We start from the raw sequence: 25,411 nt of genomic DNA, 5'->3' as shown, positions 1-25,411 counted from the left end.
TTTAAATCCATGCTTTCTAAGCATTAGCACAATAGATCGTATTAGCAGTCTATAACAGCCAGTTAAATAAATTAACAAGGGCTTGCTTTAAATTGTAAATTGTATAATTTTCACTTCTTGTAAACGAATTTAGTTTTACTGGTTGTTAGGTTTTGGTGTTTAAATAAAACACTTTCTACATTCATTTGTTCATTAGAAGATTTATTGTTCGTTTCTCATATAAACATTTAATATAGAATTGTGCTGAACTCTGATGATCACCACCAAAATGAATTTTTTACTGATGAAATTAAACTTTTACAACAGAAAAAAAAAAAATCTAGTTTCTTTTTTTTGGGGGGGGGGGGGGGGGGGGGTGTACAGTACACAGTGAAGTGTCCAGACTACAACTTACAATAAATAACTGGCCATGTTTAGTTGGATCAGATCAGGTTCAGACTTGGATCAGTCCTGGGATAAAAATTTTCCCTTTAAGTTTCCTGTTTTTGATCTGGATCACTCACCCAGATGAAGATGTTTGAGCTGAGCAGAATGAAAACTCCTCATGGAGCAACAGTGTCTCTTAAGGCTGAGCTGTGCGTCAACAGGCTTGTTTCATCACTTTTGGCACGTTGGTGCAGAATCACTCTAATGAGTCTTTGCTGCTTCGTCAGTATAGAAATTAAAGATCAGAACATTTCTACTGATTAAAAATAAGTGTTGATCTCAATAAACTCTCCTGAAAACAAGCCAGTTTGGTCCTCTGATATCAAAATGTACAAATATTACAGCTCTTGGTTAAGCTTCAGAGACGCCATTAGTGACAGTGGAAAGAAGTGGTCTGCTCCAGGATCAACGTGCATGACCACTTTTGTTTTACTACATCTCAAATCAAAGCGGCTGCTTAAAATACTCCAAAGATTCTTTAAAGATGAGACACCTCAGGGGGGTCCCTGGGGCCTGTAAATGCACCGGCAGCAGTTAGAAGTAGGGGACGGCCGTAAGTTTGTACCACTTGACCGTCTCTTTGCTGAGGTCAAAGTCTTTCAGCCTGAGCGTGATGCCGCCCAGGAAGAAGTTCTCTCGAAGCGACTCAGCGCTAAGGATGCTCAGCTGAAGCTCACGAAGGCCCAGAGTCTCTTTGCTGTAGCCGCTGTACACGAGCTGTGGATGAGAAGGAGCGTTAATCTGCATTCAAATATACCCAAGAACAAGGGGGTAGCGTTTAAAACACTTTCTGACCATCTCATTAAACGTGGGGTTCCTCGTTCTCCTGGAGATCTTGGTTTTACGCTTGGAGGTTTTGTGTGGGTCTGGAAGCAGATAAGTCTTCACGTACGGGTTCGGATCTGTTCCGTCTTCAGAAACCTGAGGAGAGCCGCTAATTAGACCAGCAGTGTGACCTGCGCGCGTGCATGCGTGTGTGTGTGTACCAGATCTCTGATGTGCATGACCATGATGAACAGCGTGCTGTTCCTGTAGGAGATGGAAAGCTTCACCTCTCCCTCCACCCGACCAGATGTTGGACTGACAGGAGGTTCTGCAAACACAACAAATACTGTTGTTAGTAACAATGTGTGAGTGTGTGTGTTTGTGACTGCTCTGCTGGTTTCTTACCTTCTGGTTTGGGTGGAGACTCTAAACCTTCAGTCTTATCATCTCGAGCAATTGGATGGTAGAAGGTGTAGATGAGGTCACACTGCAGAGAGCAAGAGGGACATCATCAACCACATTGAGCACTGTGTGTGTGTGTGTGTGTGTGTGTGTGTGTGTGTGTGTGTGTGTGTGTGTACCTCTGTGACCTCACTGGAGCTCCTCAGCAGGTTGTGGACATAGTTGTTGAGTTCCATCTTCCTCTTGGTGGCGACTTCTTTGACGTGTGTTCGACCCAGCACCATCTTGTTAGGGAAACTACAAACACAGAGGAAGATAGCAGCCTTGGTCTCCATGGCAACAGGATACTGAACGGCCCAGTTAAGGTGGTGAATCATTTACTGCAGAGCTGGAGGGTCTGGTTTTGTGTTTGCGATTATCAGTTTGTATAGGAGGAGATTTGTGTGATGGAGTGAGCAGATTCCCTGTGTGTAATGATGCAGCTGCATCATGGAAAAGATCAGCTCTGGTGACCACAACACAGCTGTGGACCAAGCTGGACATTCATTAGGCTGCTGAAAGGAAAAAGCTTTATAAAACGGTCAAAAAGTATGTGCAGGCATTTGGAAGGTTCAGCAGGTTTGACTGTGGTGGTTCTGGTGCCGACATCCTCACCTCGGCAGCTTCCACAGAGGAAACAGGATGCTCAGCTTGTTGTGAAGCTCCAGGAAGTCATCAAAAGTTCTGAAGAGGAATTGAGGCTCAGTGTGACCTTCTCTCTGGAGCCTCACCACATATGTCTGCAGGGGCAGGTGTTAACAGATTAAAGCATGAAGGAATACAGCCTTTTTAAAACACTTGACGGACCAGAGTCAGACTGACATAGTGCTTGTCCGGGTTGTATCTCTTCTGGAAGGAGAATATGGAGGCATGCAGGATACGGCCATCTTGTTTTAGAGTGTAGGTCTTTGGTGAGAAGGACAGAATGGGCTCATCATTGGCCGGCAGACCGGAGAACCGGAGCTGGGCCAGGTTGTGGATGAAGAAGTTGAACTTGGTGGCCACACTGCCGAGACTGGACTCTATCAGCCTGCAGGGGAGTCAGACAAAACCCAACCACAATACTCTGGAAAAGGTGCAGAACGTCTGTGTGTCTTGGCGAGTTCCCCTCATGTGCTCACCTGGTAAAGAAGATGGTGGCATCAGCATCTGTGCTGTGAGGCTGCAGAGCGTCAAACACGTATTTCAGATCCTGAGAGCCACTCAGCTCGGGAAGGCCTGATGAAGTCATCTATGAAGCCAACATCCTCATTATCAGAGTTATTCACCAACAGCAAACACTGTGATGTGGGGCTCACCAGCGACAGCAGGTTCAGGAAGAGGCCAGAGTGTTTACGTATCAGGTTGTAGGACTGACAGCATAAATCTACAAAGAGCTGGAAGCGACTGGTCGGGCGCTCACCACCGTTGATGACGTACGCCATGTCAGACGTCAGGACGAAGGGAGCCCGGTCCCTGGGGGGGGCAAGAAAAAGGGCTTTAGACTTAAAAGAGCACCAAGAGAACTGACAGTTGGATGTGATGAATCAGACACAGCATCAAAAACACAAAGATGGCGTCTCCAGTATGAGGTCACTCCAAACAAGCCCAGCAAGTCTGACTTTCACCTCTTGAAGCTGCCGAACATCTGGGCGTGACCCAGAAACTTTCCAAAGTCGATATGGAACATGTGACCGGTGGAGCGCAGCATGATGTTGTCGTTATGGCGATCACAGATGCCCAGGACGTAGGTGGCCACGCAGCAGCCTGCACACGAGTAGATGAAGTTTTCTGACGCCTAAAAGACAGAAAACCAGGAGAAGCTCAGATCTCATGGCTGCACGGTCCACCACAGGCGCGTCGGCGTGTTACTGAGATTTTCCTTCATAGACCCTGTTAGGATGTTCTACAACAGCTGGAGCAAAAAAGCAACAACTCAGATTGATGTTTGTTTGTTACTATAAAGTTCACAAGGATTATTCACCTTGTCATACTCATCCTCAGCTGGATTGTACTTGCGCAGCCACTCTGCCAGAGGTTTGTCCTTAAAGGAGCCAGTGACGCCGTACTCCACCTGGATCTTTCTCAGAGTGTCAGAGGACGGAACCAGCTCCACCATCCCTGCAGAAACAGTGATGTTGAAGTGAAGAAGGTGTGTGTGTGCGCGCGCGCGCAAGCGAGTGTTGTCACCTTTGTGTTTGCCTGTAGAAATACACTTGAAATTGACCATGCGCAGGTCCAGACCCTCCTGCAGCCAGATTCTATCCATGACACGGATCATCTGAAGAGCCAGCATGTCCTGCCTCAGGTCTTCACCCACCTGCAGCCCAGCAGCCCCAGACCACAGGTCAGAACAAACCGTGAGTGAAAGTTAGTTCTGCAATAATGTGGGGTACCTTGAACATAACGTTGATCTCTTCTCCCAGTGGATCAGCGTTGACCAGGGCCAGTTTGAGGGGAACAGCATTAGAATTAAAGAAGGAGCAGGCCTACATGGATTGACACAGATTAGATCATGTTCTCCCATTTTCATTTGTGTGTGTGTATATGTGTATGCCTTTAGATTCAGCTCCTTGGCCACCAGACTGGGGCTGAGAGGAAGTCGACAACTGTTCCTCTGGAAAAAGTTTTGGACACTTTCAAGACCTTCCACCAGTGCTGCCTGGATACACACAAATGCAACTGTGACATTCAAATCACACACAGACACAGATGCGCACACAGAGACACACCTGCCGGACAGAGCCTCCAGCTTGTCGTACTCTCTCGGCCACTCTGCCCAACAAGTCAACCAGTTGAGTCTGCTTGTCGAACTCCGCCCTCAGTTTGGCTCCACAGAGACACAGCAGGGCCCCCAGCACCCTCTCATAGCGCCCTCCCCAGGCCGGGTCCTGTACTGCATCCTTGAGCAGCCTAGAGTGAGACAAGCATACAATTGACAATGTCAACAGTTGACAATGTCATCAGCTGCAATGTTTCCCAGTTTCCTGGTAGATGCAGTGGCTCACCAGTACAGATAGTGGGCGATGTTGATGTTTTGTTGCGCTCTAGACAGCAGAAAGGTGACGAGCGCGTTTTTCAGGTGACACTCAAACTTTAAGGCCTGGAAGCACAAAAGGGCCATAAAGGAAATAAAAAAAATATCAATAATTTGATGGAGTACTGGGACGTCACCAGTTAGCTCTTCTGTCTGTACCTGCACCAGCTGAGGCAGATAATCAGCCAGCTCATCATCACTGCTCTGCTCAATCCAAGAAACAGCCACCCGCCGGACTTCTGTATCTGAAAACCTACACACACACACACACACACACACACACACACACACACACACAGTCAGCAAAACTTTACTGGTTTTTCAGCTTCAGAATTTGTGTCTTCGTACTTTGAGTCCAGCATTTCCAGGGCGGTGAAGGGGGGCAGGCTAGGCCAGTGGTGCAGTAAGGAGTGGACGTGTGCAATACTGCCCCAATCCCAACTGGGGACACTAGCCAACACCTTCGGGAGGCTGTTGGGGTGCTTTTTCCAACAGTGAATCCGTTGGTCCCACAGCATCTGGTAATCTGCTCGCTTCAGCCTGGACACAGACAGAAGGATCAAACATGTTTGCTGCTGTGGCTGAAAACACCAATGCAGCTTCGACCTCCCACCCAAAGTTAGACGCTCGGCTGCAGACTGTTTCCAGCTTGCGTTGTAGATCAGGATCTAGCTCTTCATATCGGTGGGATTCTGGACTTCCTGCTTCCTGCGGTCCCACGTATAAAACATCCACTGCTGACTGAGGAAAGTCCACCTGCCCGGAAGAACCAGATGAACCTTTCAGCTTTACTGTATAGTAAGTATTGATCAACTGTCACTGTGTTGCTCTTTAGAACACAGGACTGGTTATACTGGGATATTGAGGGTAAATGGACAGGCTTTACTGAAGCTTGTGTCAGTGCAGACATGACTAACCTGGACTACTATCCTCTCAGTGGGGAGCCGCCGCCGACTGGTGGCAGAGCTGCTGTTGCTGTTGGTGGCGGCCTGGTCACATGACCACAAACACATCAGGCGGCTGCCTTTGGCAAGAATGCTGTGGAAAAACCAATCAATTCAGGTGATTGATCACAAATGCTGACAGGGTTGGAAAAGCGCCTAGAAACAATTTTGATTGTAACAGAATTCCAGGGCCTGACCCCCAACAAGCAAAAGTGGCAAGGAAAAACGAGGAGAGGAGAGGAGAGGAGAGGAGAGGAGAGGAGAGGAGAGGAGAGGAGAGGAGAGCCAGCAGGGTGACAGAGCATAACTAAGCAGCATAACTAAGGTGTTAACCTAATAATTAGATGACCCTCTAAACATGATAATTATTCTGTCTAGGATAATAACTGGACTCTCTGCTATTCACAGAGAGCAACCATCTTTAGGAGGTGGAGGTCAAACAATAAACAAGGAAGTTCATGAACACGTGAACTTGGGACTAAAGCAACATGACTGAATTTATCTTTTCTTTTTTTTTCTTTAAATTCAACACCTAGGGCTGAAAAATGCCAAAATCGGCTTTTGGATGAGGCCGTTTGCTCCATCACACATCTTCCTCCTCCTCTTCCTTACCCTCTGAAGTCAAACAGTGGCATGGAGGCCTTCCCCAACTGTTCTGGAGCTTTCCGCTGCTTGTTGGAGTCTGGAGATCCACCAGCATTCTGGTTCAAAATCCCAAACAGAGTCAGAGTCAGAATTGACTCCAGAGGAAGAATTGCCACGGCAACAGGAAAACTGATCCTGAAACAGCATCAGAACCAGTCAGAAGGGTGAAACCATGTCCTAAAGTAGGTTTCAAACTGTGGAGAAGCAGCAGACTCACAATTCATCCCACTTGATGTGGTAGAAAAAGTTCTTGTAGGTTCCAACTCTCTGGGACTGGATGGGTTTAAAGAGGTTCTTTCCATTGTGGGTGAGGGAGCACATCAGGTAGTACTTCTCATAACTGTGAAAGAGCAGACAGAACCTGAATAAACCCATCTGACAAATAGACTGATTCCATGGCAATGTAAATAAACTTAAGCTTCATTTCACGCAGCTTCACCCAGAATCTTCTGGTTTGTGGACTGTTGTGTCGTTGAGCAGGTTGTCCCGACACTGATCCTGGTCAGTGATGATACCTAAACAGGGAGAACACTCCAGAAGACTTTTGGACTGTTTACCTGCTGACCCAACTGGCTGGAATGCCATGCACAGCGAAAAGGGTGAACTGAAGGTGGTCTGTGGTCCCAGAAGCTTCCCTGCCGTTTCTATCTTCCACAGCTTCACCAGCAGGAGGAGGAGCTAACCTGAAGGAGGCCGAGGGGTTACAGAAGGATCGCAGGTAGAGCTTGACAAGGTGGTAGACGGCCTCCGTCAGCAGAGCCGTGCTCCCCTCTACGGGACTGGTCGGACCTGTCAGGACCACGCAGATACAGTCACAACAGAGATTCTGTGGTCCACTTGTGCATCATTCTCTTACCATTGGATGATTGTCTAGATGATTTAGAGGCCATCTACAACATAAAACATCTGTGTTAGCGTGGAGCCAGAGGACATTGGACCCAAGCCCAGCAGAACCAGACCCACCTTTGGTGAGTGAGTCCTGGGTAAGTTTGCAGAGTGTCGCAGCCGTTTGATGGCCTCAGTGACAGCTTGAGTCTCAACTTCATCCAGAGCACAGCAGAGGTTCTTCAGAGTCTGAACAATCCGGTCCACTGTCTTATACTGGGAGTTCTGGACAGAAAGGTTCACATCACTGACGGTGCCACCCATAGATGGTGTTGTTGAGCTCAGCTGGGTCTGGGCTGGTTGAGTTACCTCATTCTGCAGGCAGATGCTGACCTGACTGTGGTAACCCTCCAGGTAGTCTGCCAGGCCTTGTCTGGGTGAAAACATGTATAGACAAGTGTTTTTTTCCCCATCACAAGTAATGAAAACACATTTAATCACTTCCTGTTTCCCAGAGCAGAGTCGTACCTGGTGACGTTTTCCTTAAATGGCCGGTCCACCTGGCCTAGGTGCTTCTCCAAATCAATGGGAGCATCATCATCTTCAGCCTGAGAAGAAGAACAGAAGATAATTCACCTTCTCAGATGACCCGACAGTGTTAGCTGATGAGAGACTCACGGTTCGAGCCAAGTCCCTCCTCATGGTGGACTGAGACAGGAGCTGTAAAGTGATTTCGTTCTCCCACTTACGGCAGTTCTGCACATACTCATGGCTGCCTAGGCTGCGTTTACTGTGGACACAACACAAACTCAGAACCTGACATAACACTGGACTTCACCAGAACTCCTCAGTGTAGAGCAGAACAAACTGGGCCATCAGATGTTGGTGCCTGGACTCAGGTAACACCATTAGTCAATGATGTCAAAGAAACCAGCACATGGTCAACCTCTGAGGACCAGGATGTCGTCTCCCAGGTTAGATGCGAGCTGGACCAGAGATCGTGACTGCAGGTCCATGTCTCAGCAGGTCAGAGTGATGAAGAGTGAAGCTGTCAGAGTGATGAGGGTGTGAGACATGACACTCACTTCTGCAGCACCTCCTCCCGACCGCACACTTTGAGCAGGTAACTGGAGAAGTCAACCTGGTCCAAGTCATCGTGGACCCAGCAGAGAGTCTGACTGATCAACAGATCCACTGGAGAACTCACTGATGAGGAAGATGAAGAGTAGGATGTCAGATGCGATCATTTGAAGGAAAGAATAGCAGATAAAACATCAGAGGGCCAAAAACACACTTTAAACAGTTTGGACGTCCACTTCCTGTCCTGTACAGAGGGACAGGAGGAGGTGGAGTCTAGACTCAAGAGACAAGTATAACCAGAGAAACAAGAAAGTTTTCCTGCTATTTAGCTTGTTTTCACTAAAATAGCATTTTAACACTGAAGACCGCTAAATTAGTCCCTTATTGGGATTAATTTATATTAATGATTATTACCATCATCCATTCAACAACTTTAAGAAAAATAAGAAATTAAAAAAGTTAAAAATGTATCTGCTCATTCTTAAAAGCTTCTTGTTTCTTCTTCCTTTATTTTACCACTTGTGCTCAAAGTCAATATTAAAGCAGATAAACCAAATCTGTGATCTGCTTTAATAATGGACAGTCAGAGATGGTTGAGGGTTTGAATCCCTACCATCACAGGTGAAGGTCACAGGCTGCTGAGACTCGGAAATTTCAATGGAAACCTTGACGGAGCAGCTAGCATCACCCGCAGCATCCCTCTGGGTGATCACAGGACTCAGGACATAGCCGGGGTTGGTACAGAGGTCGCTATGAGGAAATTTGGAGCGCAGGCTGGTGGTTCGACAAGAAAGAAAATCCACATTATAGTGTGGTTTACAGCAGCAGCCAGCCAATTGAGAAGAACAGGCAGTTCATCTGCATCCAGCAGGAGATTTTTAAAATATATATTCGTGTTCCCTCCTAGTTTATGCTCACCAGTGTTTCAACAAGTGAACCGTTACACACAGAGGCAGAGCAGAGGGACAGTGGCCACATACAGTCAATATCATCCTGAGATTATGGATACTGTCCCCGTTTTGCTCAAGAAGCCGTTTATTGTGTCAGTAAACTGCAATGAAGCTTCCCAATTGCAGGTGGGAGCAGCTTCTTCAACAAGGGCCTCATTTCTGAGCTTAAGTGATGAATGTTTGTCAGCAGGAATCATCTTACGCTGCCACATCTTCACAGAAAACCACCACCTCCAGGTTCTGAGCATCTACATCCTCGAGGGCGGAGTTCTTCACCAAAGTCATCTGTCCGTCCTGCAGGAACAACAAGAACAGAAGAAAAATGCAAAAAAAAGTCCAACATTAGAAACAAAAGGTCAAATAAAGAGTCACAAACCACCAGAGGTTTCATTAAACACCTCATTTGTAAGATCCTGCAGGAAGAAAGAGTAACATGCCCTTTAACTCTGAAAAGTCAGATCTGTGGACTCAAACCTGCTGAAGAGCATCAAAGCTATAAAAGCTTAATCAAAACATTCCAGCTGCTCTTTGATTAGGACAAACACACAGACACACACAGTTAAAACCTGCTGTCACTACTGGCAGCAGAGGGGGAATTAATCCACTTCCTGTTTCAGAGGAAGTGAAAAGGAAAAGTTCTTCAGTATGCAGAACCGCTTGGTAATGGCTGAGAAATCTATGACTTCATTCACGGGGGGGGGGGGGGGCTAGAGAGGTTCAGGGAAGAGGGAGAGAAACAGGAGGTTGACTGAAGTCTGGAATGTTAAAACGGAATCAATGGAAGAACATCTGAACAGACAGACAGACAGACAGACAGACAGACAGACAGACAGACAGACAGACAGACAGACAGACAGGAGCAGTATGTTATATTCTTTCTGACCTTAAATAAAAGATTGATGATTTAAAATCTCTCCAACATTCATCTTTAATCAAACCATGGAGGGAGAATGCCAGAAAACTAACAAACAAGGTCAAAAGGTGGAGAATGCAGCAGAGCAATGAACAAGAGAAGGCAGAGCTCACACACATGCACGCACGCACACACACGCATGCGCAGGCACACACACGCATGCGCACGCACACACACATAGATTATAATCTCAGTTGTTGACTGACTTCAGTCACCTGATGTCCTTTATGCATCTGTAGATTTTTAACTTTCTCTGTAGATGTTATGGAGTTTATAACTTTGGGAGCTGGAAATCCAGCTGGATCCATCTGGGAACACCTCAAGCTTCATCCAATCACACTTTGGATTAATCAGCAGAACTAGATTAGAAATTTTGTTTTGTCACCAGGAGACCAACACCCATCATGGTCTGAGCAGAGACTCAGACCATGATGAGCAGCAGACATCTTGAATTCCACTGCAAGTCCTGGAACCATCAGACATAATCATTAAAACCACCATCGGTACGGGAAACCTGCAAACCTGCAAACCTCTTTAACTCTGGGCATCTCTGAAGGTGAATCTCAGACATGTACATAAGAAGAATCCCCCCATAATTCATGTGCACGTGAAAGAAGGAGAGTTCCTGGTGGTTTGTGAGGGTTCCTGATTGTTCCTGAGGGTTCATGATGGTATCATTGATTACATCAGAAGAACCAGTTGCTCAGAATCACACCAACTTCCTGATTTAGACAGGAAATGAGTAACAGCAAGGTGTGCTGGGAGAAACCAACATGTCTAGTCTTCTCAGTGCAAAGGAACTGTGTTGTGTTGCTGGTGCTTCTGTGAGTCAGTGTGTGACTGTGTCTCCTGCTTCCTGTCCCTTAATAGGTCAGAGGTCAGACTGCTGAATCAGCGGGCTGGAATGTCGGCCTCCTGTAGCACAGAGACAATGTTTAACTCGGCAGGAATCAAACACTGCCGAAGTCTGCTTCCACCTCATTAAATGTAAATAAAGAGGCAGCATGTGGAGGTGTGACAGACAGAAGAGCCACTGGAGATCTGTGGGGGACCTTCACACAGCAGCAGGCATTCAGATAAATAACAAGCCCGAACGTATGGCGAAGAATCTGCAGCAGTGCCACAACTTCTGGACAACAGACAAGTTCAGCAATGAGGTCTGTCAGTTTTCATCAAAACAGGTTCAGCCATGGAGGTAAATCACCTGCAGCACATAGGCAGGCAGGCAGGACAGAGAGACTAATGTCCTTATAGGAGACAGAGGGGGTGGTGTGGGGGGGGTTATGGACAGAGGGACACACGTCTGCAGGCCTGAAGGATGCATATGGAATTCCTGTGTGGACATCCGGACATGTGTGTACATGTGACGGTGATGAAGGTCTGTCCTCACATTACTGATTATCTCCTGATACCACGGTCTCTCCAGGTTTCTGAGGCAGATCTCGAACAAACATTTCCTGCTTGTTAAAAGTGGGGGAATTTTGGGAGGAGGAATGCTCTTCAGCCCGGTTAATTACCCCTGGTTGGGGGTAATATGGCACAAAAGACCAGAAGCAGAGGAAGACAAAGTGTTCTCAGTGTCCTCTCTTCATACACATCTGCTTCTTCTGTGTGTTTCTGCCAGATCTGGATGGTGTTCTGATCATTACAAAACTGGTTTAACTGGTATTCAGTGTAAAATATCCTGAGATTTGTGGCCTCACAGGTTCAGAACATTATTATTTGTCCAAACCAGCCTCAGTTACAGAATTATTGATGTCACAGTAGCAGATGGGATTTTGACTGTTTTCTAACACCAGGATCGGCCACTAGGGTGCGGTGTGAGAGGGTCAGCCATGTGGGACTGTGGTCCATCTCCCTGCCAACAGAACAGTCACCCTGCAGCCAACTGACAGATGGAACTTCCTCTTTCCAGTCCCATGGTCACAATGCCTCCAGCGTCAATCACTGAGGGCAACTGAATCAGTCACAAGAAGAGGAAACAATCCCAGAACCAGAGAGGATTCACAACAGACAGCAGCCCAACGAACAGCAAAATGCTGATGAGTCAAGAGAGCCGGAATCACTGGTTCTGCTGCCTCACAGTTGTGCGTAAATACAAATAAATACAGGCACCAGAACGACAACTGACAGCTTTTCTATCGATCAATAATATTGGATTGAAAATATTTTCCATCGATCGGCAAATCATTAAGCATTTGAAACCTGAAAATTTCCAGTTCTGTTATTCTGCTGAGAGAGTTCTGATGTCAAGAAACCCAAACTAAGGTTCTGATGTGTGTTCAGGACACCGAGGCCCTGAAACAAAAGTAGCGAACACAAAGCTGCTGTTATCAGACATTACGCATGAATAATTCACTGGTGATCCGAGAGCAGGGGTCTGCTGATTACATAATCTACACTGATGTGGTCACCTGTCCTAAGCCCCGCCCTCAGAGCCCTGTTCTCTTGAAACAGAATCTCCTCCCAAGCAAATCAATACATCCCATCATCCTTTACATTTGCACCCGAGAAGCCATGATGCTCATGACATGGTAGCACATCAACAAACCAACGACCAGTGATACTTGTTAACCAATAAAACGAATGATTCAAGTGGCTCTGACTATCTGATAGTATTTATTACAGATTACTGAGGCCCGCGGGTTAGCGAGCAGATCTGACTCCTCCTACCTGAATCTGAGCTTTCAGCTGCTTTGAGGAGCTGGTGGTGGGCGAGTGTGCCCTGGTGACCGCAGCGCCTGTCGATGCTCTCCTGTGCTGGGAGCAAGCCTTGGTTTTGAGCAACGGGCTGCTACCACTACTGTCTTTGGTCTCCAGGACTGCATCCCAGGGGTCAACCCCCGCTGGTTCCAACAGCGGACCATCTACTATTACGTGTGATGGTTCCTCGTTGTCGGCTTTTTGTTTTGTGAGGGGGTCCAGATCGAGCCAGTCAAAGCAACTAATTCCTGCAGACTCCGCCCCTGCTGGCTGCTGAGGTGAAGGGTTTGGGGCCAAAGACACAGGGACTGCCAGGGAGGATTCCTGCTCTGTACTGGATGTTTTGCCGTTCTTCAGGTATTCCGAAGTGCTGGCAATCTTGTCGAACAGTTTGGCCATCTGAGGGTCAACGGCCTGCTGCGGGTAGACCATGGCAGGGGCGACAGGCTGGGTGGGAGTAAAGGTCATGAAGGGGGACGGCTGTCCGGGGAGAGCAATGTAGGGAGGGATGGCCGGGGCGAAGCCGTTCTGGAAGGAGCTTGGTTTGGGGAAGGCAGTGGAAGGGAACATCGGGGTGGGCTGGTGGGTCGGAGTGGACAAATTGGAACCAGAAGGAGTGGACAGAACGGACCCCCACTGGGCGCTCTGGAAAGGGGAAACATGACCTCCAGGGTAGGAGGCGCTAAGGTTGAAGCCCAGCAGCGATGAAGGACGCGACACGCTGCTTCTAGTGCCAAAGTTCTCGTCCAACAGGAGCTTCTCCAGCTCCTCATTTGTGAGTTTATCTACATCGATGTCCCGTAACTGGTCCTGGTCCACTGGTTTCCTGGTCTCTGGAAAAACGATGAGGTCTTTTTCTGCTCTGTTCTCTGAGGGTTGAGGAGGAGCTGAAGAAGTTTTGGACAGCTGTGGTTTGGAAAGCGAGGCGACAGACAATGACGAACCCGGGACCGTGGTCTTCTTCTCCTTCTGAAGTTTAGCTAAAGCTTCTTCCTCCATACGAAGAGCTTCCTCTTTACCCACAACGCCCTTTGACATGTGCATGTCAGGCTTGAACCCATTACCACCTGATATTTGGGCCATTCTGTCAACTGGAAGGTGTCATGAGGGTGAAAGTGATGATCAACAATCAAACACCTGAAAGACACAAAGAAAGAGATCAACGCAAGTCCAAGTCAGCTTGTTTATCCTGTCAGCACCAGAATGTCACATGATGTCTGATGTTCATAAACCTTTAAAACCTTTAAAACTGGGAGATGTTCCCATCGAGGGTGGAATAAATTCACAGCTGCTGGTTTGATTAGTTTTTGTTCTGCTTCATATTGCTGGTTTTAAACCTTTAAACTTGAGGGCAGTAATCAGGTCAAATGTTGGCACCAAAACTGATCAACTGAGTTCTGCCTCAGTATCTAAACTGGGTTTGAAGAAGTCCAACTTAAAGCACCTGCAACTGTTTACAGGAAGTGACCAGTTCTTGGCACATCGGAGCTGCAGGAAACACACTATTGTGCTCCATTAGGGTCTAAACGTGGAACCTACTGGTAGAGCTGTGCATGTTTACCACACCACAAAAAGTCCTGTCAACAGGAGTCAGACAGACCGCTGGCTGCTACCTTTTTTGAGAGAGGAGCCACGGTAGACAGACATCAGACCAACAGAGCTGGGAAACCTTCATCACCACTCAGTGATCATTCCTTCTCCCAGCATGTTTGATAAACCCACTATGCTATCGTCAGCATGCCTGAACCAGAGGGTGTTGATTTTACTGTCCACAGTCGTCTTCAGCCCACCAGCAGGCGCCTCTGGTAACACTCGACTTGCACACAATTTTCTCAAGTGAAAGTGACACAGCCTCTCCTCAAAGCGAGCATTCATGCGGCGCTCATCACTGGCCAGGGTTGACAGAGTTCTTCCCTCCCCAGGCGTCACCATCCTCTCCTGAGCACCCACCCTCCCACCATTGTGCTCGCTGTCAGCTAGCATAACTCCATTGTGCAGCTGAGGAATTTGGCATGTTATGCAGCTCTGTGTTAGCACTATGTTACTACTCTGCCATGCACCAAGCATGTGTAATCAGCTGCGCTGATATCAGTAGGCGGTCAGGAAGCTACTGCGCACGTTAGCTTTGGGAGAAAGCAGCTGAGGGCCAAACTTTATTGACTGCAGAAGACATTTTGCTCAGCAACCACAGATAAAGTGTTAGGGTTGTATCAGAGCAAGACATTTGGATACTCAGCATGCAGAAACTTCATAATCTAAGTAGTCTGCAGCCACTTCCTGATTCTGTGTGTACACATTGGGTCAGCCTGTGGTCATGTGAACAAAGCTCAGCAGCAGTATTGTTGCAGCTCCACACCACTGAAACTGTTAGACACACCAAAGACAACCTGCTTGAAATTCAAAACAGAGAAAAACTACAACAGAAAGTGCTGAATTCAAGATTTGGGAGTTTCAAGAACTCCTGAACAATAAAGAGGCAGCTGCTTTCTCCCAAAGCTAACGTGCGCAGTAGCTTCCTGACCGCCTACTGATATCTAACCTTTTATCAGTTGGTGTTTCAGTAAGAAGTCTTTATCAGACTTTATCAGCAGCCTTCTATGATGCTAATAGATTATTAATCTAAGGTCAATGTGCGTAATGAATAAGAAATAAAAACGATGTTGTTCAACAATACGGACCGAACAGTTCCGTCATCAACACAGGCCAAAAAATCCGACATAAATGACTTTCAATTAGTCTTACAGTTCACAAATGCGCTCGGCTGAATAACAGGCGACTTGTTAAGAAAAACTGGAGCAGATGCTGTTGTTGCTCCAGTCCAACAGCTGGATCAGCGTCAACAACTCCGCACAGCTGATCAAACTACAGTCCGCCATCACAACAGGCTGCCAGGTGAGCTCCTGCAGGTTCCCAGGAAAGTTGCCATGTTTTTACATGCGCACACCAATATGTCTGAGGAGACGACAGAACCTAAGGATCCGCCTGGGGGGTTCGCACTGATAAATAATCCATATTAGCATCATGCTAAAAGAAGCAAACCTGCACCTGACGGCGATAAAAGCCAATAAAAACTACTTTTCTGTCTCTAAACGCACCATTCGACATTTAAAGTGAGCTTTAGAAGAAAGTTGGATTGTCTTGGGGCTAACAGGGGCTGCTAGCATGATCTGATGTCACTTATTCACACTTTTGTTCGCGGTCGGAACTTTAAGTTTGAGCCGAGTTTGGATGCTAACTTAGCCGCTAAACCAGTAACGCGGAACTGGGACGCACCGCTGGCAGACAGGCCGGTAGATTACAGGACAGTCCGGGCGCTTCACTAAAACACACTTATTAATTTAAAAGTGCCCCAGTGGCGGCTCCTTTCTGCCAACTGTTCGCAACAAGGAAGAAAAACGGCTCTGGATAAACGGGGAGCGGCAAGACACTACGAAGCCGCCGGCACCGAATTCAGGCGACTGTCGTCGGAAAGTTGACGGACAGGATGGTGTCGGGAAGGGGCTGAAGTTCTCACCTTTCAGCGGTGCTGGCTCTGGAGCCATTTTTCCTGCAGCTGCATATTCCGTCTACTCGCAGCGATGGGACGTCAGTTCCTGTGGAGGCTGAAGGAACTTCAGACTGGGCTGGATCCTCTCGGCGGCTGCAACAGAGCGGTGGTCCCCCTGCAGTTGGGGCACCGCCACTACGTGGACAGAAGCGACATTACATCAGTACTAGAAAATAGATTTAAATCACTGACCGGAATATCTGAGAAAGTCACCAAATATTTTGTAACATCAGTGATTAAGGAAACAAGTCATCATATCACAGCATATGCCATCTCACATCACGTCTTTATACCAGAACATCATACCAGCAAGTGTAATAACAAACAAGTGAAATTGGAATAATATTTTTTTTTTCTTCAATCAAGAAGAACTTCTGTTCAGTAAAGTCAGGTCGTTGTGCTCTACTAATGTCATCTTTGACCTGGTTAAATAGACCAATACTTCATCAATCAAACGGGTTTGACGGCATTCTACTGTAAAAAGGACACGTACAGATTATCTCAACTTCGACAGCGCTGCAGGTTTGACTGACGACTGTTTTTACCAATCAGCGCTCAAAGCGATGCTTCCACAGCGAAGCGCTGGTTTCAGGGCCTAATAAGAGTGAGCGGGGGCGGGGCGTTGCTATGGTGACCCAGTTTTTAGCTTCCAGGTGGAGAAGAAAAAGAGAGGCACGAGGTGCTGCTGTCTTAACAGCTGGAAACAGTTTGGAGGAAAAAGACCTAAAAAGAGTAAGTGTGTGTGTGTGTGTGTGTGTGTGTGTGTGTGTGTGTGTGTGTGTGTGTGTGTGTGTGTGAGAGAGAGAGAGATGCTGATGGACCAGTGAATGATAGGCCGCATTGTTACTTGTGCTTGTGTATCTCTGGGGTAAAGTCTACTTTTAGTTGCATATAGAGTTCCCTTCAGGTTTCCTTCCTGAGCTCTCTCCAGGCTTCTCCCCAGACCCTACTTTGGTACTGACTCTATGAGCTGCTCTGCTGTAGATGCTGGGGCCTCAGTACCAGTTCACCAGTGGGCTCATGCTGCTGGGATGGTGGTTGCGTGTCCATTCCCTGCCAATCAGTGTGGCACCACCTCAGGAGAACCTAGAACCACAGCAGAACGTGAGTCATCCTGTGGTTCAGAACTAAGTGGTGCTCACTCAGAAAAAAGAGTGCCAGGACTAGTTCTGGACTCTGGTTCTTTGGTCTAACTGATGTTTACTTCCAGCAGTCGGAGCTGCAATACAAGCGTTACCTGGTGGAGGTGGAGCGGTTCCTGAAGCAGGACCCACACTTCAGCGCCAAAATGGAGAACTTCAGTGTTGAAGACATCATTGTAACGTGTGCATGTTGACTCGGATCCCATCATGGCTTAATGTGCATGTTGACTCTGTGGGTTCCCATCTTTCAGAGAGGCAAACTGAACCAAGAGCTTGACCACGTGCACATCGACATCCGCAGAAAACTGGACGACATGAAGAGGGAGGAGTTAAACCGCCTGAGGTCAATCCTCAAAGCCAAACACGCCATTGCAGAAGAAAAAGGTTGAGTAAATGTTGCTGAAACAGAATCCGCAGCTCAGCTGAGTTTTTACTCAGGAAGGTTAGAAGAGGGCAGAGCAGTAAATGCAGAACAACAAGCTGAGCAGCATCGCAGCATTTACAGGAACAGACGGAGGAAGCAGAGTTACTGTAAAAACCGCCAGTGTCACCAGTTATACCTGAAAAAGTGATTAATATCTCACATCTTAGAGGTTGAAGAACTGGTGATTTAAGCATGTGTCCTGACCTGCAGGACATGCTGTGGACTACCAGGCCATTCTCAAACAGTTTGAGCACTTGAACTACATGAACCCTGATAAGTTTGAGGTGGAGGACCTGGACCTGCTGATGAAAGGGGTAGAGGACAGATCTGGAGTTCCACCGCTCCAGCTGGTTAGCTGTTTCATGTCCGACTTTGTCTTTGGTAGATAAATAAACGCCTGGAGCAGGTTGACGAGAGTCAGCGGGAGGAATTTAAGAAGTATCAAATGATGAAGGAGCACAAGAGGAGGGCCTATATAAAGAGCTTGACTGAGGAGGAACGCAAGAAGGAAGAGAAACGCTACCAAGAAATACAGCAGAAACGCGCCAACCATCCCAAAATCAATCACCCGGTCAGACCTGCTGAGTCACTTTAGCTGAATCATGAGTCAGCAGGTTTTTTATTCAGGCTCTGATTCTGCTCAGGGGAGTGAGGACCAGCTGAAGCAGGTTTGGGAGGAGACAGATGGTCTGGACCCAGATGACTTCAATTCAAAGACTTTCTTCAAGTTACACGGTGAGTTTAAGGCACAGACATGTCCCGCAGGAAGAGGCACGTCATTAAAGCTTGTTCCCAATGTTTTAGACAACAACGGAGACGGATTCCTGGACGAGACTGAACTGGAGGCTCTCTTCAACAAAGAGGTTCTATGTTCATGTATTTGGTTCCGTATGATGATCTGTGTGAGTGTCATATTAATGCGCATTGACATCCACGTGTTCACAACGTGTCACAGCTGGAAAAGTTCTATGACGACACCACTGAAGACAATGCCATCCAAATGGAAGTAGAACGGATGCAAATGAGGAATCACGTCTTTGCAGAGGTGAGATCTGTTTGATCCTAGACCTGTGGTACTGAGGTCATGTGACCCAGTGATGACACCACAGTCCACCATACTGAAGGTGGTGTTTGTCCACATCAGTGAAGGCGCAGGCGTGAGCAGCGTTGCATGATGGAAGCTGACAGTGTCAATAGGATGAGTGTTTTCTTGGCTCACTCATGCAGGTATTTGCATCGCTGTGCAGGTCGACACCAACAAAGACAGAGTCATTTCATTCAGCGAGTTCATGGAGTCAGTGAACAGCAATGCCTTTGCCCAGAACAAGGAGTGGGAGGTCAGAGGTCAACTGACATCAGCAGCTGTTTTCTCACAGCATTGTGGCTAAATTAACTGTTTCCTCTACAGACCATAGACCAAAACCCAGTCTACACTGAAGAGGAGCTGAAAGAGTTTGAGCAGAAACTGGCCAAAGAGCATAGCAATGTCGGCAGGAAGGTGGAGGAGCTGCAGCAACAAAGGGACCTGAAGGAGGAGGAGATCAGCCTGCAGGTGCACCACAGAAGCAGCTGTTCATGTGCTCAGTGACACTACTGCAGTCTGGTATTTATCACCTCCACTCTTCTTTTTCAGGCAGGAGAAGCGAAGGAAAAACTTTAAGATTAAAACTTCAAGTCAATAGTACGTTTGACTGCTGGTGTCGCTGTAACACCACCGTCCTGTATGTGGGAGTGTGTGAGGACGTATTCTAACACCCTTGTTAACATCCTCACCAAATGCTTAAGGCAACATGCAGCTTTCTTCTGTTCACCAGGATGTCCAGCTCACTCCCAAAGACCCGCCACCACCCATTTCGTCCAAAATTAGAGAGAATATCAACCAAATTTCACACGTGAGACGGTTGACCAGACATATTTGATGATCAGATATTTGATGAGCAGAAAGTTGTCGTCCCGTCTCTGACGGTCACACATGAGATCCAAAGTAAACACAAAGTAAGACGCTGATATCAGTTCAGAGGTAATTTTACTCCACAAGCTCAACATATTTGACTTTCTTCTTCATCATTTGCATTCTGTTTGTTTTAAAAATGATCAATATTCAGATTAAAAACATGCTTTTATAATTCAGACCCACAATCCTCTGCAGTTGTCTCTGTTGCACACACACTCAAAGTGTCAGTTTAGTTGAAAAACACTGAGAAGGTAAAACAGTAACAGGCTGGTTCCTTTCATTTGCGTGTCAATTGATGGGCATGTGCCAGGAAGTGAATAAAGATAAGATTTCAGTTGTAACCGTACGAGTCGGCAAAGCGCAGCTTCAGGTAGATGCTGGACTTGATGGGAGGGTATTTGTTGGAGCCGTCACAGCAGCTTATGATGGCTTCATCATCCGGCTGTAAGAAGAACGCCAGAGACTGGCGTGTGCTTGAGTCTCCAGCAGGTGGCAGCAACACTCTGTGCAGCTATAGGTTAAAAAGGGTCATCTTGTCAACTTATTTTAGAAATGGCAACATATGCTCAAAGTCATAAATAGAACAGAAGTTCTGGTCAAGGCTCACCGATGAGACAAAGTGGTCATTTGTCCAACGCTGCATCAGATCCCCAACGTTAACCAGAACCGCTTCAGGGATGACAGGAATGTTGAGGTAATGGCCTGAACGGCTCCTCACCTGCACGGTCCAGGCATGGAGTTAGCCCTGAGGTCAAATGTGTCTGTGGTCAAAAACAAGACCTTACCTGCAGCCCTTCAGAGGCCTGGAACAGCAGTGTGATGCTGCCGTAGTCCGAGTGTTCTCCGCAGCGCAACTGGTCCCGTTTGGACGTTCTGGCATCAACTGGGGGGTAGTATAGAGCCCGCAGCGTGGTGGCATTCCCACTGGCTGCAGGAGACACGGAACTGTTAGGAAGAACCTGCAAGGGTCTGATGTACAATGGAGGTCACAGGACCTTTGTGAGTTGGTGTAAGAGAGTCGCGTAAGAGAAAACCAAACAGGGGACCTACTTCCTACTAGCTGATGAGCGCTGAGGAAGATGTCAGGGTCAAGGTCCAGACTGTGGGCCATGAGCCTCAGAACCCGCTGGCTCAGCTCACCACAGCGCAAGAAGAATGCTGCATGACTGTCCTGGAGATCGTGCAGGACAGCAGAGGACGGCTCCTGCAGGGTGGACAGAACGAGAACCTGAAGCAACACCACTTTGGAAATGAAACTTCCTAAAACTGCTGCCATATTCGGACCCAGACCCATCTGAACATGACAGGGAGGGCCAAACAGCCGTGTCCCTCAGCAGAACTTCACACTTTATCATCTGCTTCTCTTGAGGAGATTAAGGTACACACACACACACACACACACGGTACCATTATTGGATTCAGAACACATGTGTTGTAGGCCTCCTTCAGGTCTCCAGGTCGTTGTGGATTCAGTCTGAAAAACATGAGTTCTGATCAGAAAAGAATCCAGATCCAAACAAGTCCTGTCCAGGTCCATGGACCCACCTCTCCAGTTCCAAAGACACCCAGCCATGGTTGACACTCTCGGGGAAGCGGCCCCTGCTGGACGTTCGCTTCACCTCCTCCGGCTGCAGGAAGAACCTTTGGGAAATTTCCATGACACGGTCCACCTGCAGAAACGTGATAGGTTCTAACTAATGCTTCGGTCTCATCAGAACCAGCTTAGAGTTCCCAGTGTAGTACAGAGAACCTCGGTCTTTTACGAAAATGTTTCCTTGTTAATCTGAAGTTAAATAAAAGTCATTGTGACGTGACCATTAATGTTCCGATGCTGGAACGTTACTGTGGTGGGATTTGGGTTAAGTTCTGATAAACACAAGCAACCAACATGCTATCTGAGAACAAGACCTGAGGAATCCTGCAGTATAAGTACTTTTAAATAAGAATATAAGGTGGCGAGCTAGAGCTCTTGGTTGCGGAAAACTCGGACGAAGACTTCTGCCAGATCTACTCTTCAACTGCAGAAAAAGCCACTTTATTTAACACTGGACAGAAATCTTACGATCAAAGGGAAGTCTTCAATTACACACACAACCTCGCTTATGGTGTCCACGTGCAAACAATAATTAAGACAGTAATTAAACACATCAACAACCAGAACTCAATAAATAGAACACTAACATTGAAAGTTGCAAAAGATAACATTTACAACGAACAAAAACAGGGTTAACACAAACCTGAACCCAAAGACACACTGCCACAAAGAATTCTGGGAAATTCCCACGCTGACCCTCCCCAACACGCTACAATATTAAAGTCCACATTGGACTAACACAACACAATAACTCACTTTTGAATCAGATCAAAGCAGGAAAAATCACAATTCATGATTAAATCCAAGTTCTTCCCTCTGAAGAACCAGAACTGTATGGTTCTCCCGACCTCACCTCATCCTGAGTGATCCCGGTGTTCTTCAGGAACACGAACCCGACCTGGGTGAAGGCTGCACGCAGCTCCGCGCTCAGGCTTGGTTCCGCTTTCCGGATCTGACTCCGAGCCAGGCTGCAGGCGCTGAAATCCACCACCGGGACGCTCATGTTGACATAGACGGAAGCGGAACCAGGGTCTGGGTTTTAAACTTCAATTGGGCGTTACCTTGTGGCGGGATCATGTGATCTATGTAGCCAAAAGGGGCAGGGGGACGGAAAGAGCCAATTATTGATCCGATTGTTTCTCACCTTCGACCGGTGTCTGCAGGTGATGTGTAGCCGAGGGCGGTCCTCAGCCCAGTTCGGAGATGTTGGACCTAGAGCGAGACTGGAGCCTCTCCTTCGCGGGATGCGGCTTCATGGGGATTTACTATGTCGGCGTCAACAGCTGCATCCTGGAGCGCTGCCCCCGCCTCATCCGAGACGCCTCCAGGATCTACGGAGCGTCCGCAGGGGCGCTGATGGCTGCGGTGATGAGCGCGGGGGTCCCGCTGGGTGAGCCGACTCCTAAAAAGTTCAAATTCTAAATTCAGAAGGTTAATCAAGATGCTAAAATTCCACTTTAATAAAGAAAAACTGAACTGTGTCACATAATTTAGGCTGCAGCTTTGTTGAACGCCAGAATCTGTTTTTTATCAACAACTTTGTTTTATTTCCTGAATACAGAGAAATGCTGTTCTGATTTAATGTCGATGGCCCGGAGGGCCAGGAGCCATCCTCTGGGGCCGCTGCACCCGTCATTCAACCTGCTGCAGATGGTGAAGGACTCTTTGCTGAGCAACCTGCCTGAAAATGCCCACATCTTGGTCTCTGGGAGGCTGTGTGTTTCTCTAACCCGAGTGCCTGATGGCAAAAATGTCCTTGTGTCTGAGTTCCGCAGCCGAGATGAGCTGGTTGAGGTACGAGGTCCAAGAGTTGAGGATTATCACACAGCCTTATCTACCCCACATATCTCCGCCTGCATCCACAGTAAAATTAGTTTCAGTAAAACCAGTACTATGACTGGACCTTCAGAAAATGTTTCCTGTACTTTTGCTCCGATCAGACTGTTGTGACCTCATTCCCTGTCATTCTAATATCACAATCTTCCTCTCCAGGCGCTCATATGCAGTTGCTTCGTCCCGCTTTACTGTGGTGTAGTTCCGCCCACCTATCGTGGCGTGGTGAGTCTAAACTAGAAAGCATAAAGAGCTCTGCTATAAAGACAAAGTGCATGCAATTATTTATTTGAAGGATCTTCTGTGAAGATGGTGATTGAGATAGGGTGTTTGTGTGAGTGGTGTGATTATGCACTCTGGCCACTAGGGGCCCAATAGATGGAATCTAGATCTTGTGAGGAACAACCAAATAATCAGACTTCGTCTGTCTCCATTCAGCATTACGTAGACGGAGCTGCCAGTGACAATCTTCCTCGCTGTTGTACGAAGAACACCGTCACCATCTCAGCATATGCAGGTGAAAGTGACCTTTGCCCTCCATGCGGGAACAAGCTGAGTTTCTATCAGGTCCGCTTTAACAATGTGAGCATCCAGGTGAATGCCGAGAACATGTACCGCGTGACCAGTACCTTCTTCCCTCCAGAGCAGCAGGTGAGCTATGTCATGACCTTCTCTTCAGCTCCATTCAACCCCCGGTCATCAATTGTAGTTAGCGCAAGCCTGTTTCATTTATATTGAACCATAAAATGATTGTTGCAAGTGCAGATGGATTAATTGGTTCAGGTATTTACAGGCCCTGGCTGAAATCTGCCACAGTGGCTATGTAGATGCTCTGCGCTTCCTGCAGGAGAACAGTGAGTTCTGATGCTAATGCTAACACAGCTAAAGCTAGCAGGGTATCTTCTGTGATGGAGGTTCCAGCTCTCCATCATGGTATCCTTATTTCACAGATCTGATCAGCAGCGAGTGTCCGATGAGGAATTTGGAGATGGTTGCAACCAAACCCTGTTGTAAGGAGGTCACAGAGTCGAACAAGAAGAACCCAGTTCAGAACCGACACCAGTGGCTTGACCCACAGCTGATAGAGAAGCTCCCAGTTCCCATTAAAAGAGGTGAGGGCATTAGATGTGGTGAGGCTGACGGTGGTGATGGTGGTGATGTTACAACTGTGTGTTTGTGTCAGTGTTGTGTGAATCCTGCAGGGAAACACAGAGTTCTGCTGGTCTGCTGTCTCACATGATGAAGCTGCCCAAAAAAATGACCTCGTTCCTGCAGCTTCCCTCATTGCCACCCATCGAGTCAGCCTATTCACTGGCCCAGAGGTAGCAACATCTCTATGATTGAGTCACAAAACATCCTTTCGAGAACTTTTCACACTGACCACGAGCCCATACTCCCGTGTCTGGACTTGTTTGACAAGTGTCAGTCATGGTTGTACTTGTGACAGTTCCACGTGTTTTTTATCCCTCCTAATTGACCTTTGAAAGGTGCCTACAGATAAAAGATGTTATCTTTATTGTGGTTATGTGTTATTGTAGACTTGTTCAGTGGATCCCAGGGGTCCACCGGGAAGTGAGCTGGCTGTACAGCGTAGGTGGAGACAACTCCAGGCAGGCACAGACAACCACAATGGAGGACTCTGGCAGGTATGTTTATCAAGACTGATGAAAAAAATCTCACAGCTCTTCAGCAAAAAAGGTGAAATTAAACATTGTTCCTGGTAGGGAGCCAGTGGTGCGGCGCTGGAAGAGTCTCCCATCAGATCTGAATCTGTGGGATCATCTCCTCCTCCCGCTGACTCCAGCAGATACACCCACATCCACTCCATCATTCACCTGGAACACCAGCAATGAACCTGAAAAGCAGACACTGACTCCACCCCCCACCCCTACTGATAACCCCGCCCCAGGCACCGGTTGAGGATGGGTTCTGGGTCGAGCTGTCGGCTGGATCAGGAATAGCACATCAGAGACAACCAGCCAGTCGTCCATCTTCTCTGTGTTCAAATAAACATGGAAGTGGAGAAAATAAAATGAGTTTTTGTCAGCTGTGTTTTGACATCACAAAATGACCTGTTAGCTTCCTGTTTAACTTTTTTCTTTCTATTTAAAAAAAATGTTAATTACTTTTGAGTTGATTTAAAAATCACCAAACATGTAAAGCTCCAGACAAATTCCAGCAGACATATTAAAGTGCAAAGATTCAAACT

The 25,411-nt window shown here is 47.3% G+C and overlaps 4 protein-coding genes across 10 annotated transcripts; 2 read left to right on the top strand and 2 right to left on the bottom strand.

Moving 5' to 3' along the window:
- Positions 1 to 184: 184 nt before the first annotated feature.
- pik3c2a (phosphatidylinositol-4-phosphate 3-kinase, catalytic subunit type 2 alpha) lies at positions 185 to 16,374 on the bottom strand. The gene is made up of 33 exons (XM_011607042.2): positions 16,223 to 16,374; positions 12,679 to 13,845; positions 9,295 to 9,386; positions 8,756 to 8,916; positions 8,148 to 8,268; positions 7,741 to 7,852; positions 7,591 to 7,670; positions 7,432 to 7,495; positions 7,201 to 7,347; positions 7,094 to 7,127; positions 6,795 to 7,026; positions 6,455 to 6,577; positions 6,205 to 6,372; positions 5,566 to 5,686; positions 5,262 to 5,404; positions 4,997 to 5,188; positions 4,808 to 4,901; positions 4,620 to 4,714; positions 4,344 to 4,524; positions 4,169 to 4,273; positions 4,008 to 4,100; positions 3,802 to 3,931; positions 3,596 to 3,732; positions 3,240 to 3,409; positions 2,931 to 3,087; positions 2,754 to 2,863; positions 2,455 to 2,662; positions 2,248 to 2,372; positions 1,773 to 1,890; positions 1,597 to 1,678; positions 1,413 to 1,519; positions 1,222 to 1,347; positions 185 to 1,143 (listed from the first exon to the last, which is right to left on the bottom strand). Exons 2-33 carry the CDS (start codon positions 13,789 to 13,791, stop codon positions 961 to 963), a joined length of 5,124 nt encoding a protein of 1,707 aa, XP_011605344.2. The 5' UTR covers positions 13,792 to 13,845; positions 16,223 to 16,374; the 3' UTR covers positions 185 to 960.
- Positions 16,375 to 16,736: 362 nt separating this feature from the next.
- Positions 16,737 to 19,957, top strand: LOC101066200 (nucleobindin-2-like). Of its 6 annotated transcripts, XM_011607045.2 has the most exons (13): positions 16,738 to 16,987; positions 17,240 to 17,359; positions 17,466 to 17,573; positions 17,649 to 17,781; positions 18,032 to 18,135; positions 18,207 to 18,392; positions 18,466 to 18,556; positions 18,626 to 18,684; positions 18,777 to 18,866; positions 19,069 to 19,158; positions 19,230 to 19,373; positions 19,455 to 19,502; positions 19,636 to 19,957. In XM_011607045.2, exons 1-12 carry the CDS (start codon positions 16,883 to 16,885, stop codon positions 19,479 to 19,481), a joined length of 1,257 nt encoding a protein of 418 aa, XP_011605347.2. In that variant the 5' UTR covers positions 16,738 to 16,882; the 3' UTR covers positions 19,482 to 19,502; positions 19,636 to 19,957. The 6 variants fall into 6 exon arrangements, with proteins under 6 accessions (XP_029697376.1, XP_011605347.2, XP_011605346.2 ...); XM_011607044.2 differs by having other exon boundaries at positions 16,739 to 16,987; positions 19,455 to 19,957; XM_029841514.1 differs by having other exon boundaries at positions 16,740 to 16,987; positions 17,469 to 17,573; positions 19,455 to 19,957.
- LOC101066429 (UPF0676 protein C1494.01) lies at positions 19,831 to 22,441 on the bottom strand. The gene is made up of 7 exons (XM_011607043.2): positions 22,223 to 22,441; positions 21,321 to 21,445; positions 21,183 to 21,249; positions 20,826 to 20,979; positions 20,561 to 20,703; positions 20,383 to 20,493; positions 19,831 to 20,286 (listed from the first exon to the last, which is right to left on the bottom strand). Exons 1-7 carry the CDS (start codon positions 22,370 to 22,372, stop codon positions 20,107 to 20,109), a joined length of 930 nt encoding a protein of 309 aa, XP_011605345.1. The 5' UTR covers positions 22,373 to 22,441; the 3' UTR covers positions 19,831 to 20,106.
- Positions 22,278 to 25,399, top strand: LOC101066653 (1-acylglycerol-3-phosphate O-acyltransferase Pnpla3-like). Of its 2 annotated transcripts, XM_003967235.3 has the most exons (10): positions 22,278 to 22,399; positions 22,533 to 22,759; positions 22,931 to 23,163; positions 23,362 to 23,427; positions 23,641 to 23,853; positions 23,996 to 24,056; positions 24,153 to 24,314; positions 24,386 to 24,524; positions 24,741 to 24,848; positions 24,927 to 25,399. In XM_003967235.3, exons 2-10 carry the CDS (start codon positions 22,573 to 22,575, stop codon positions 25,120 to 25,122), a joined length of 1,365 nt encoding a protein of 454 aa, XP_003967284.1. In that variant the 5' UTR covers positions 22,278 to 22,399; positions 22,533 to 22,572; the 3' UTR covers positions 25,123 to 25,399. The 2 variants fall into 2 exon arrangements, with proteins under 2 accessions (XP_003967284.1, XP_029697373.1); XM_029841513.1 differs by lacking the exons at positions 22,278 to 22,399; positions 23,996 to 24,056 and having other exon boundaries at positions 22,453 to 22,759; positions 23,641 to 23,719.
- The last annotated feature ends 12 nt before the right edge of the window (positions 25,400 to 25,411 follow it).

Source organism: Takifugu rubripes, chromosome 9 (genome assembly GCF_901000725.2).
Source record: "Takifugu rubripes chromosome 9, fTakRub1.2, whole genome shotgun sequence".
NCBI lineage: Eukaryota > Metazoa > Chordata > Actinopteri > Tetraodontiformes > Tetraodontidae > Takifugu > Takifugu rubripes.
The sequence above is the reverse complement of the archived record's forward strand: the minus strand, read 5'-3'. Positions and strand labels throughout refer to the sequence as shown.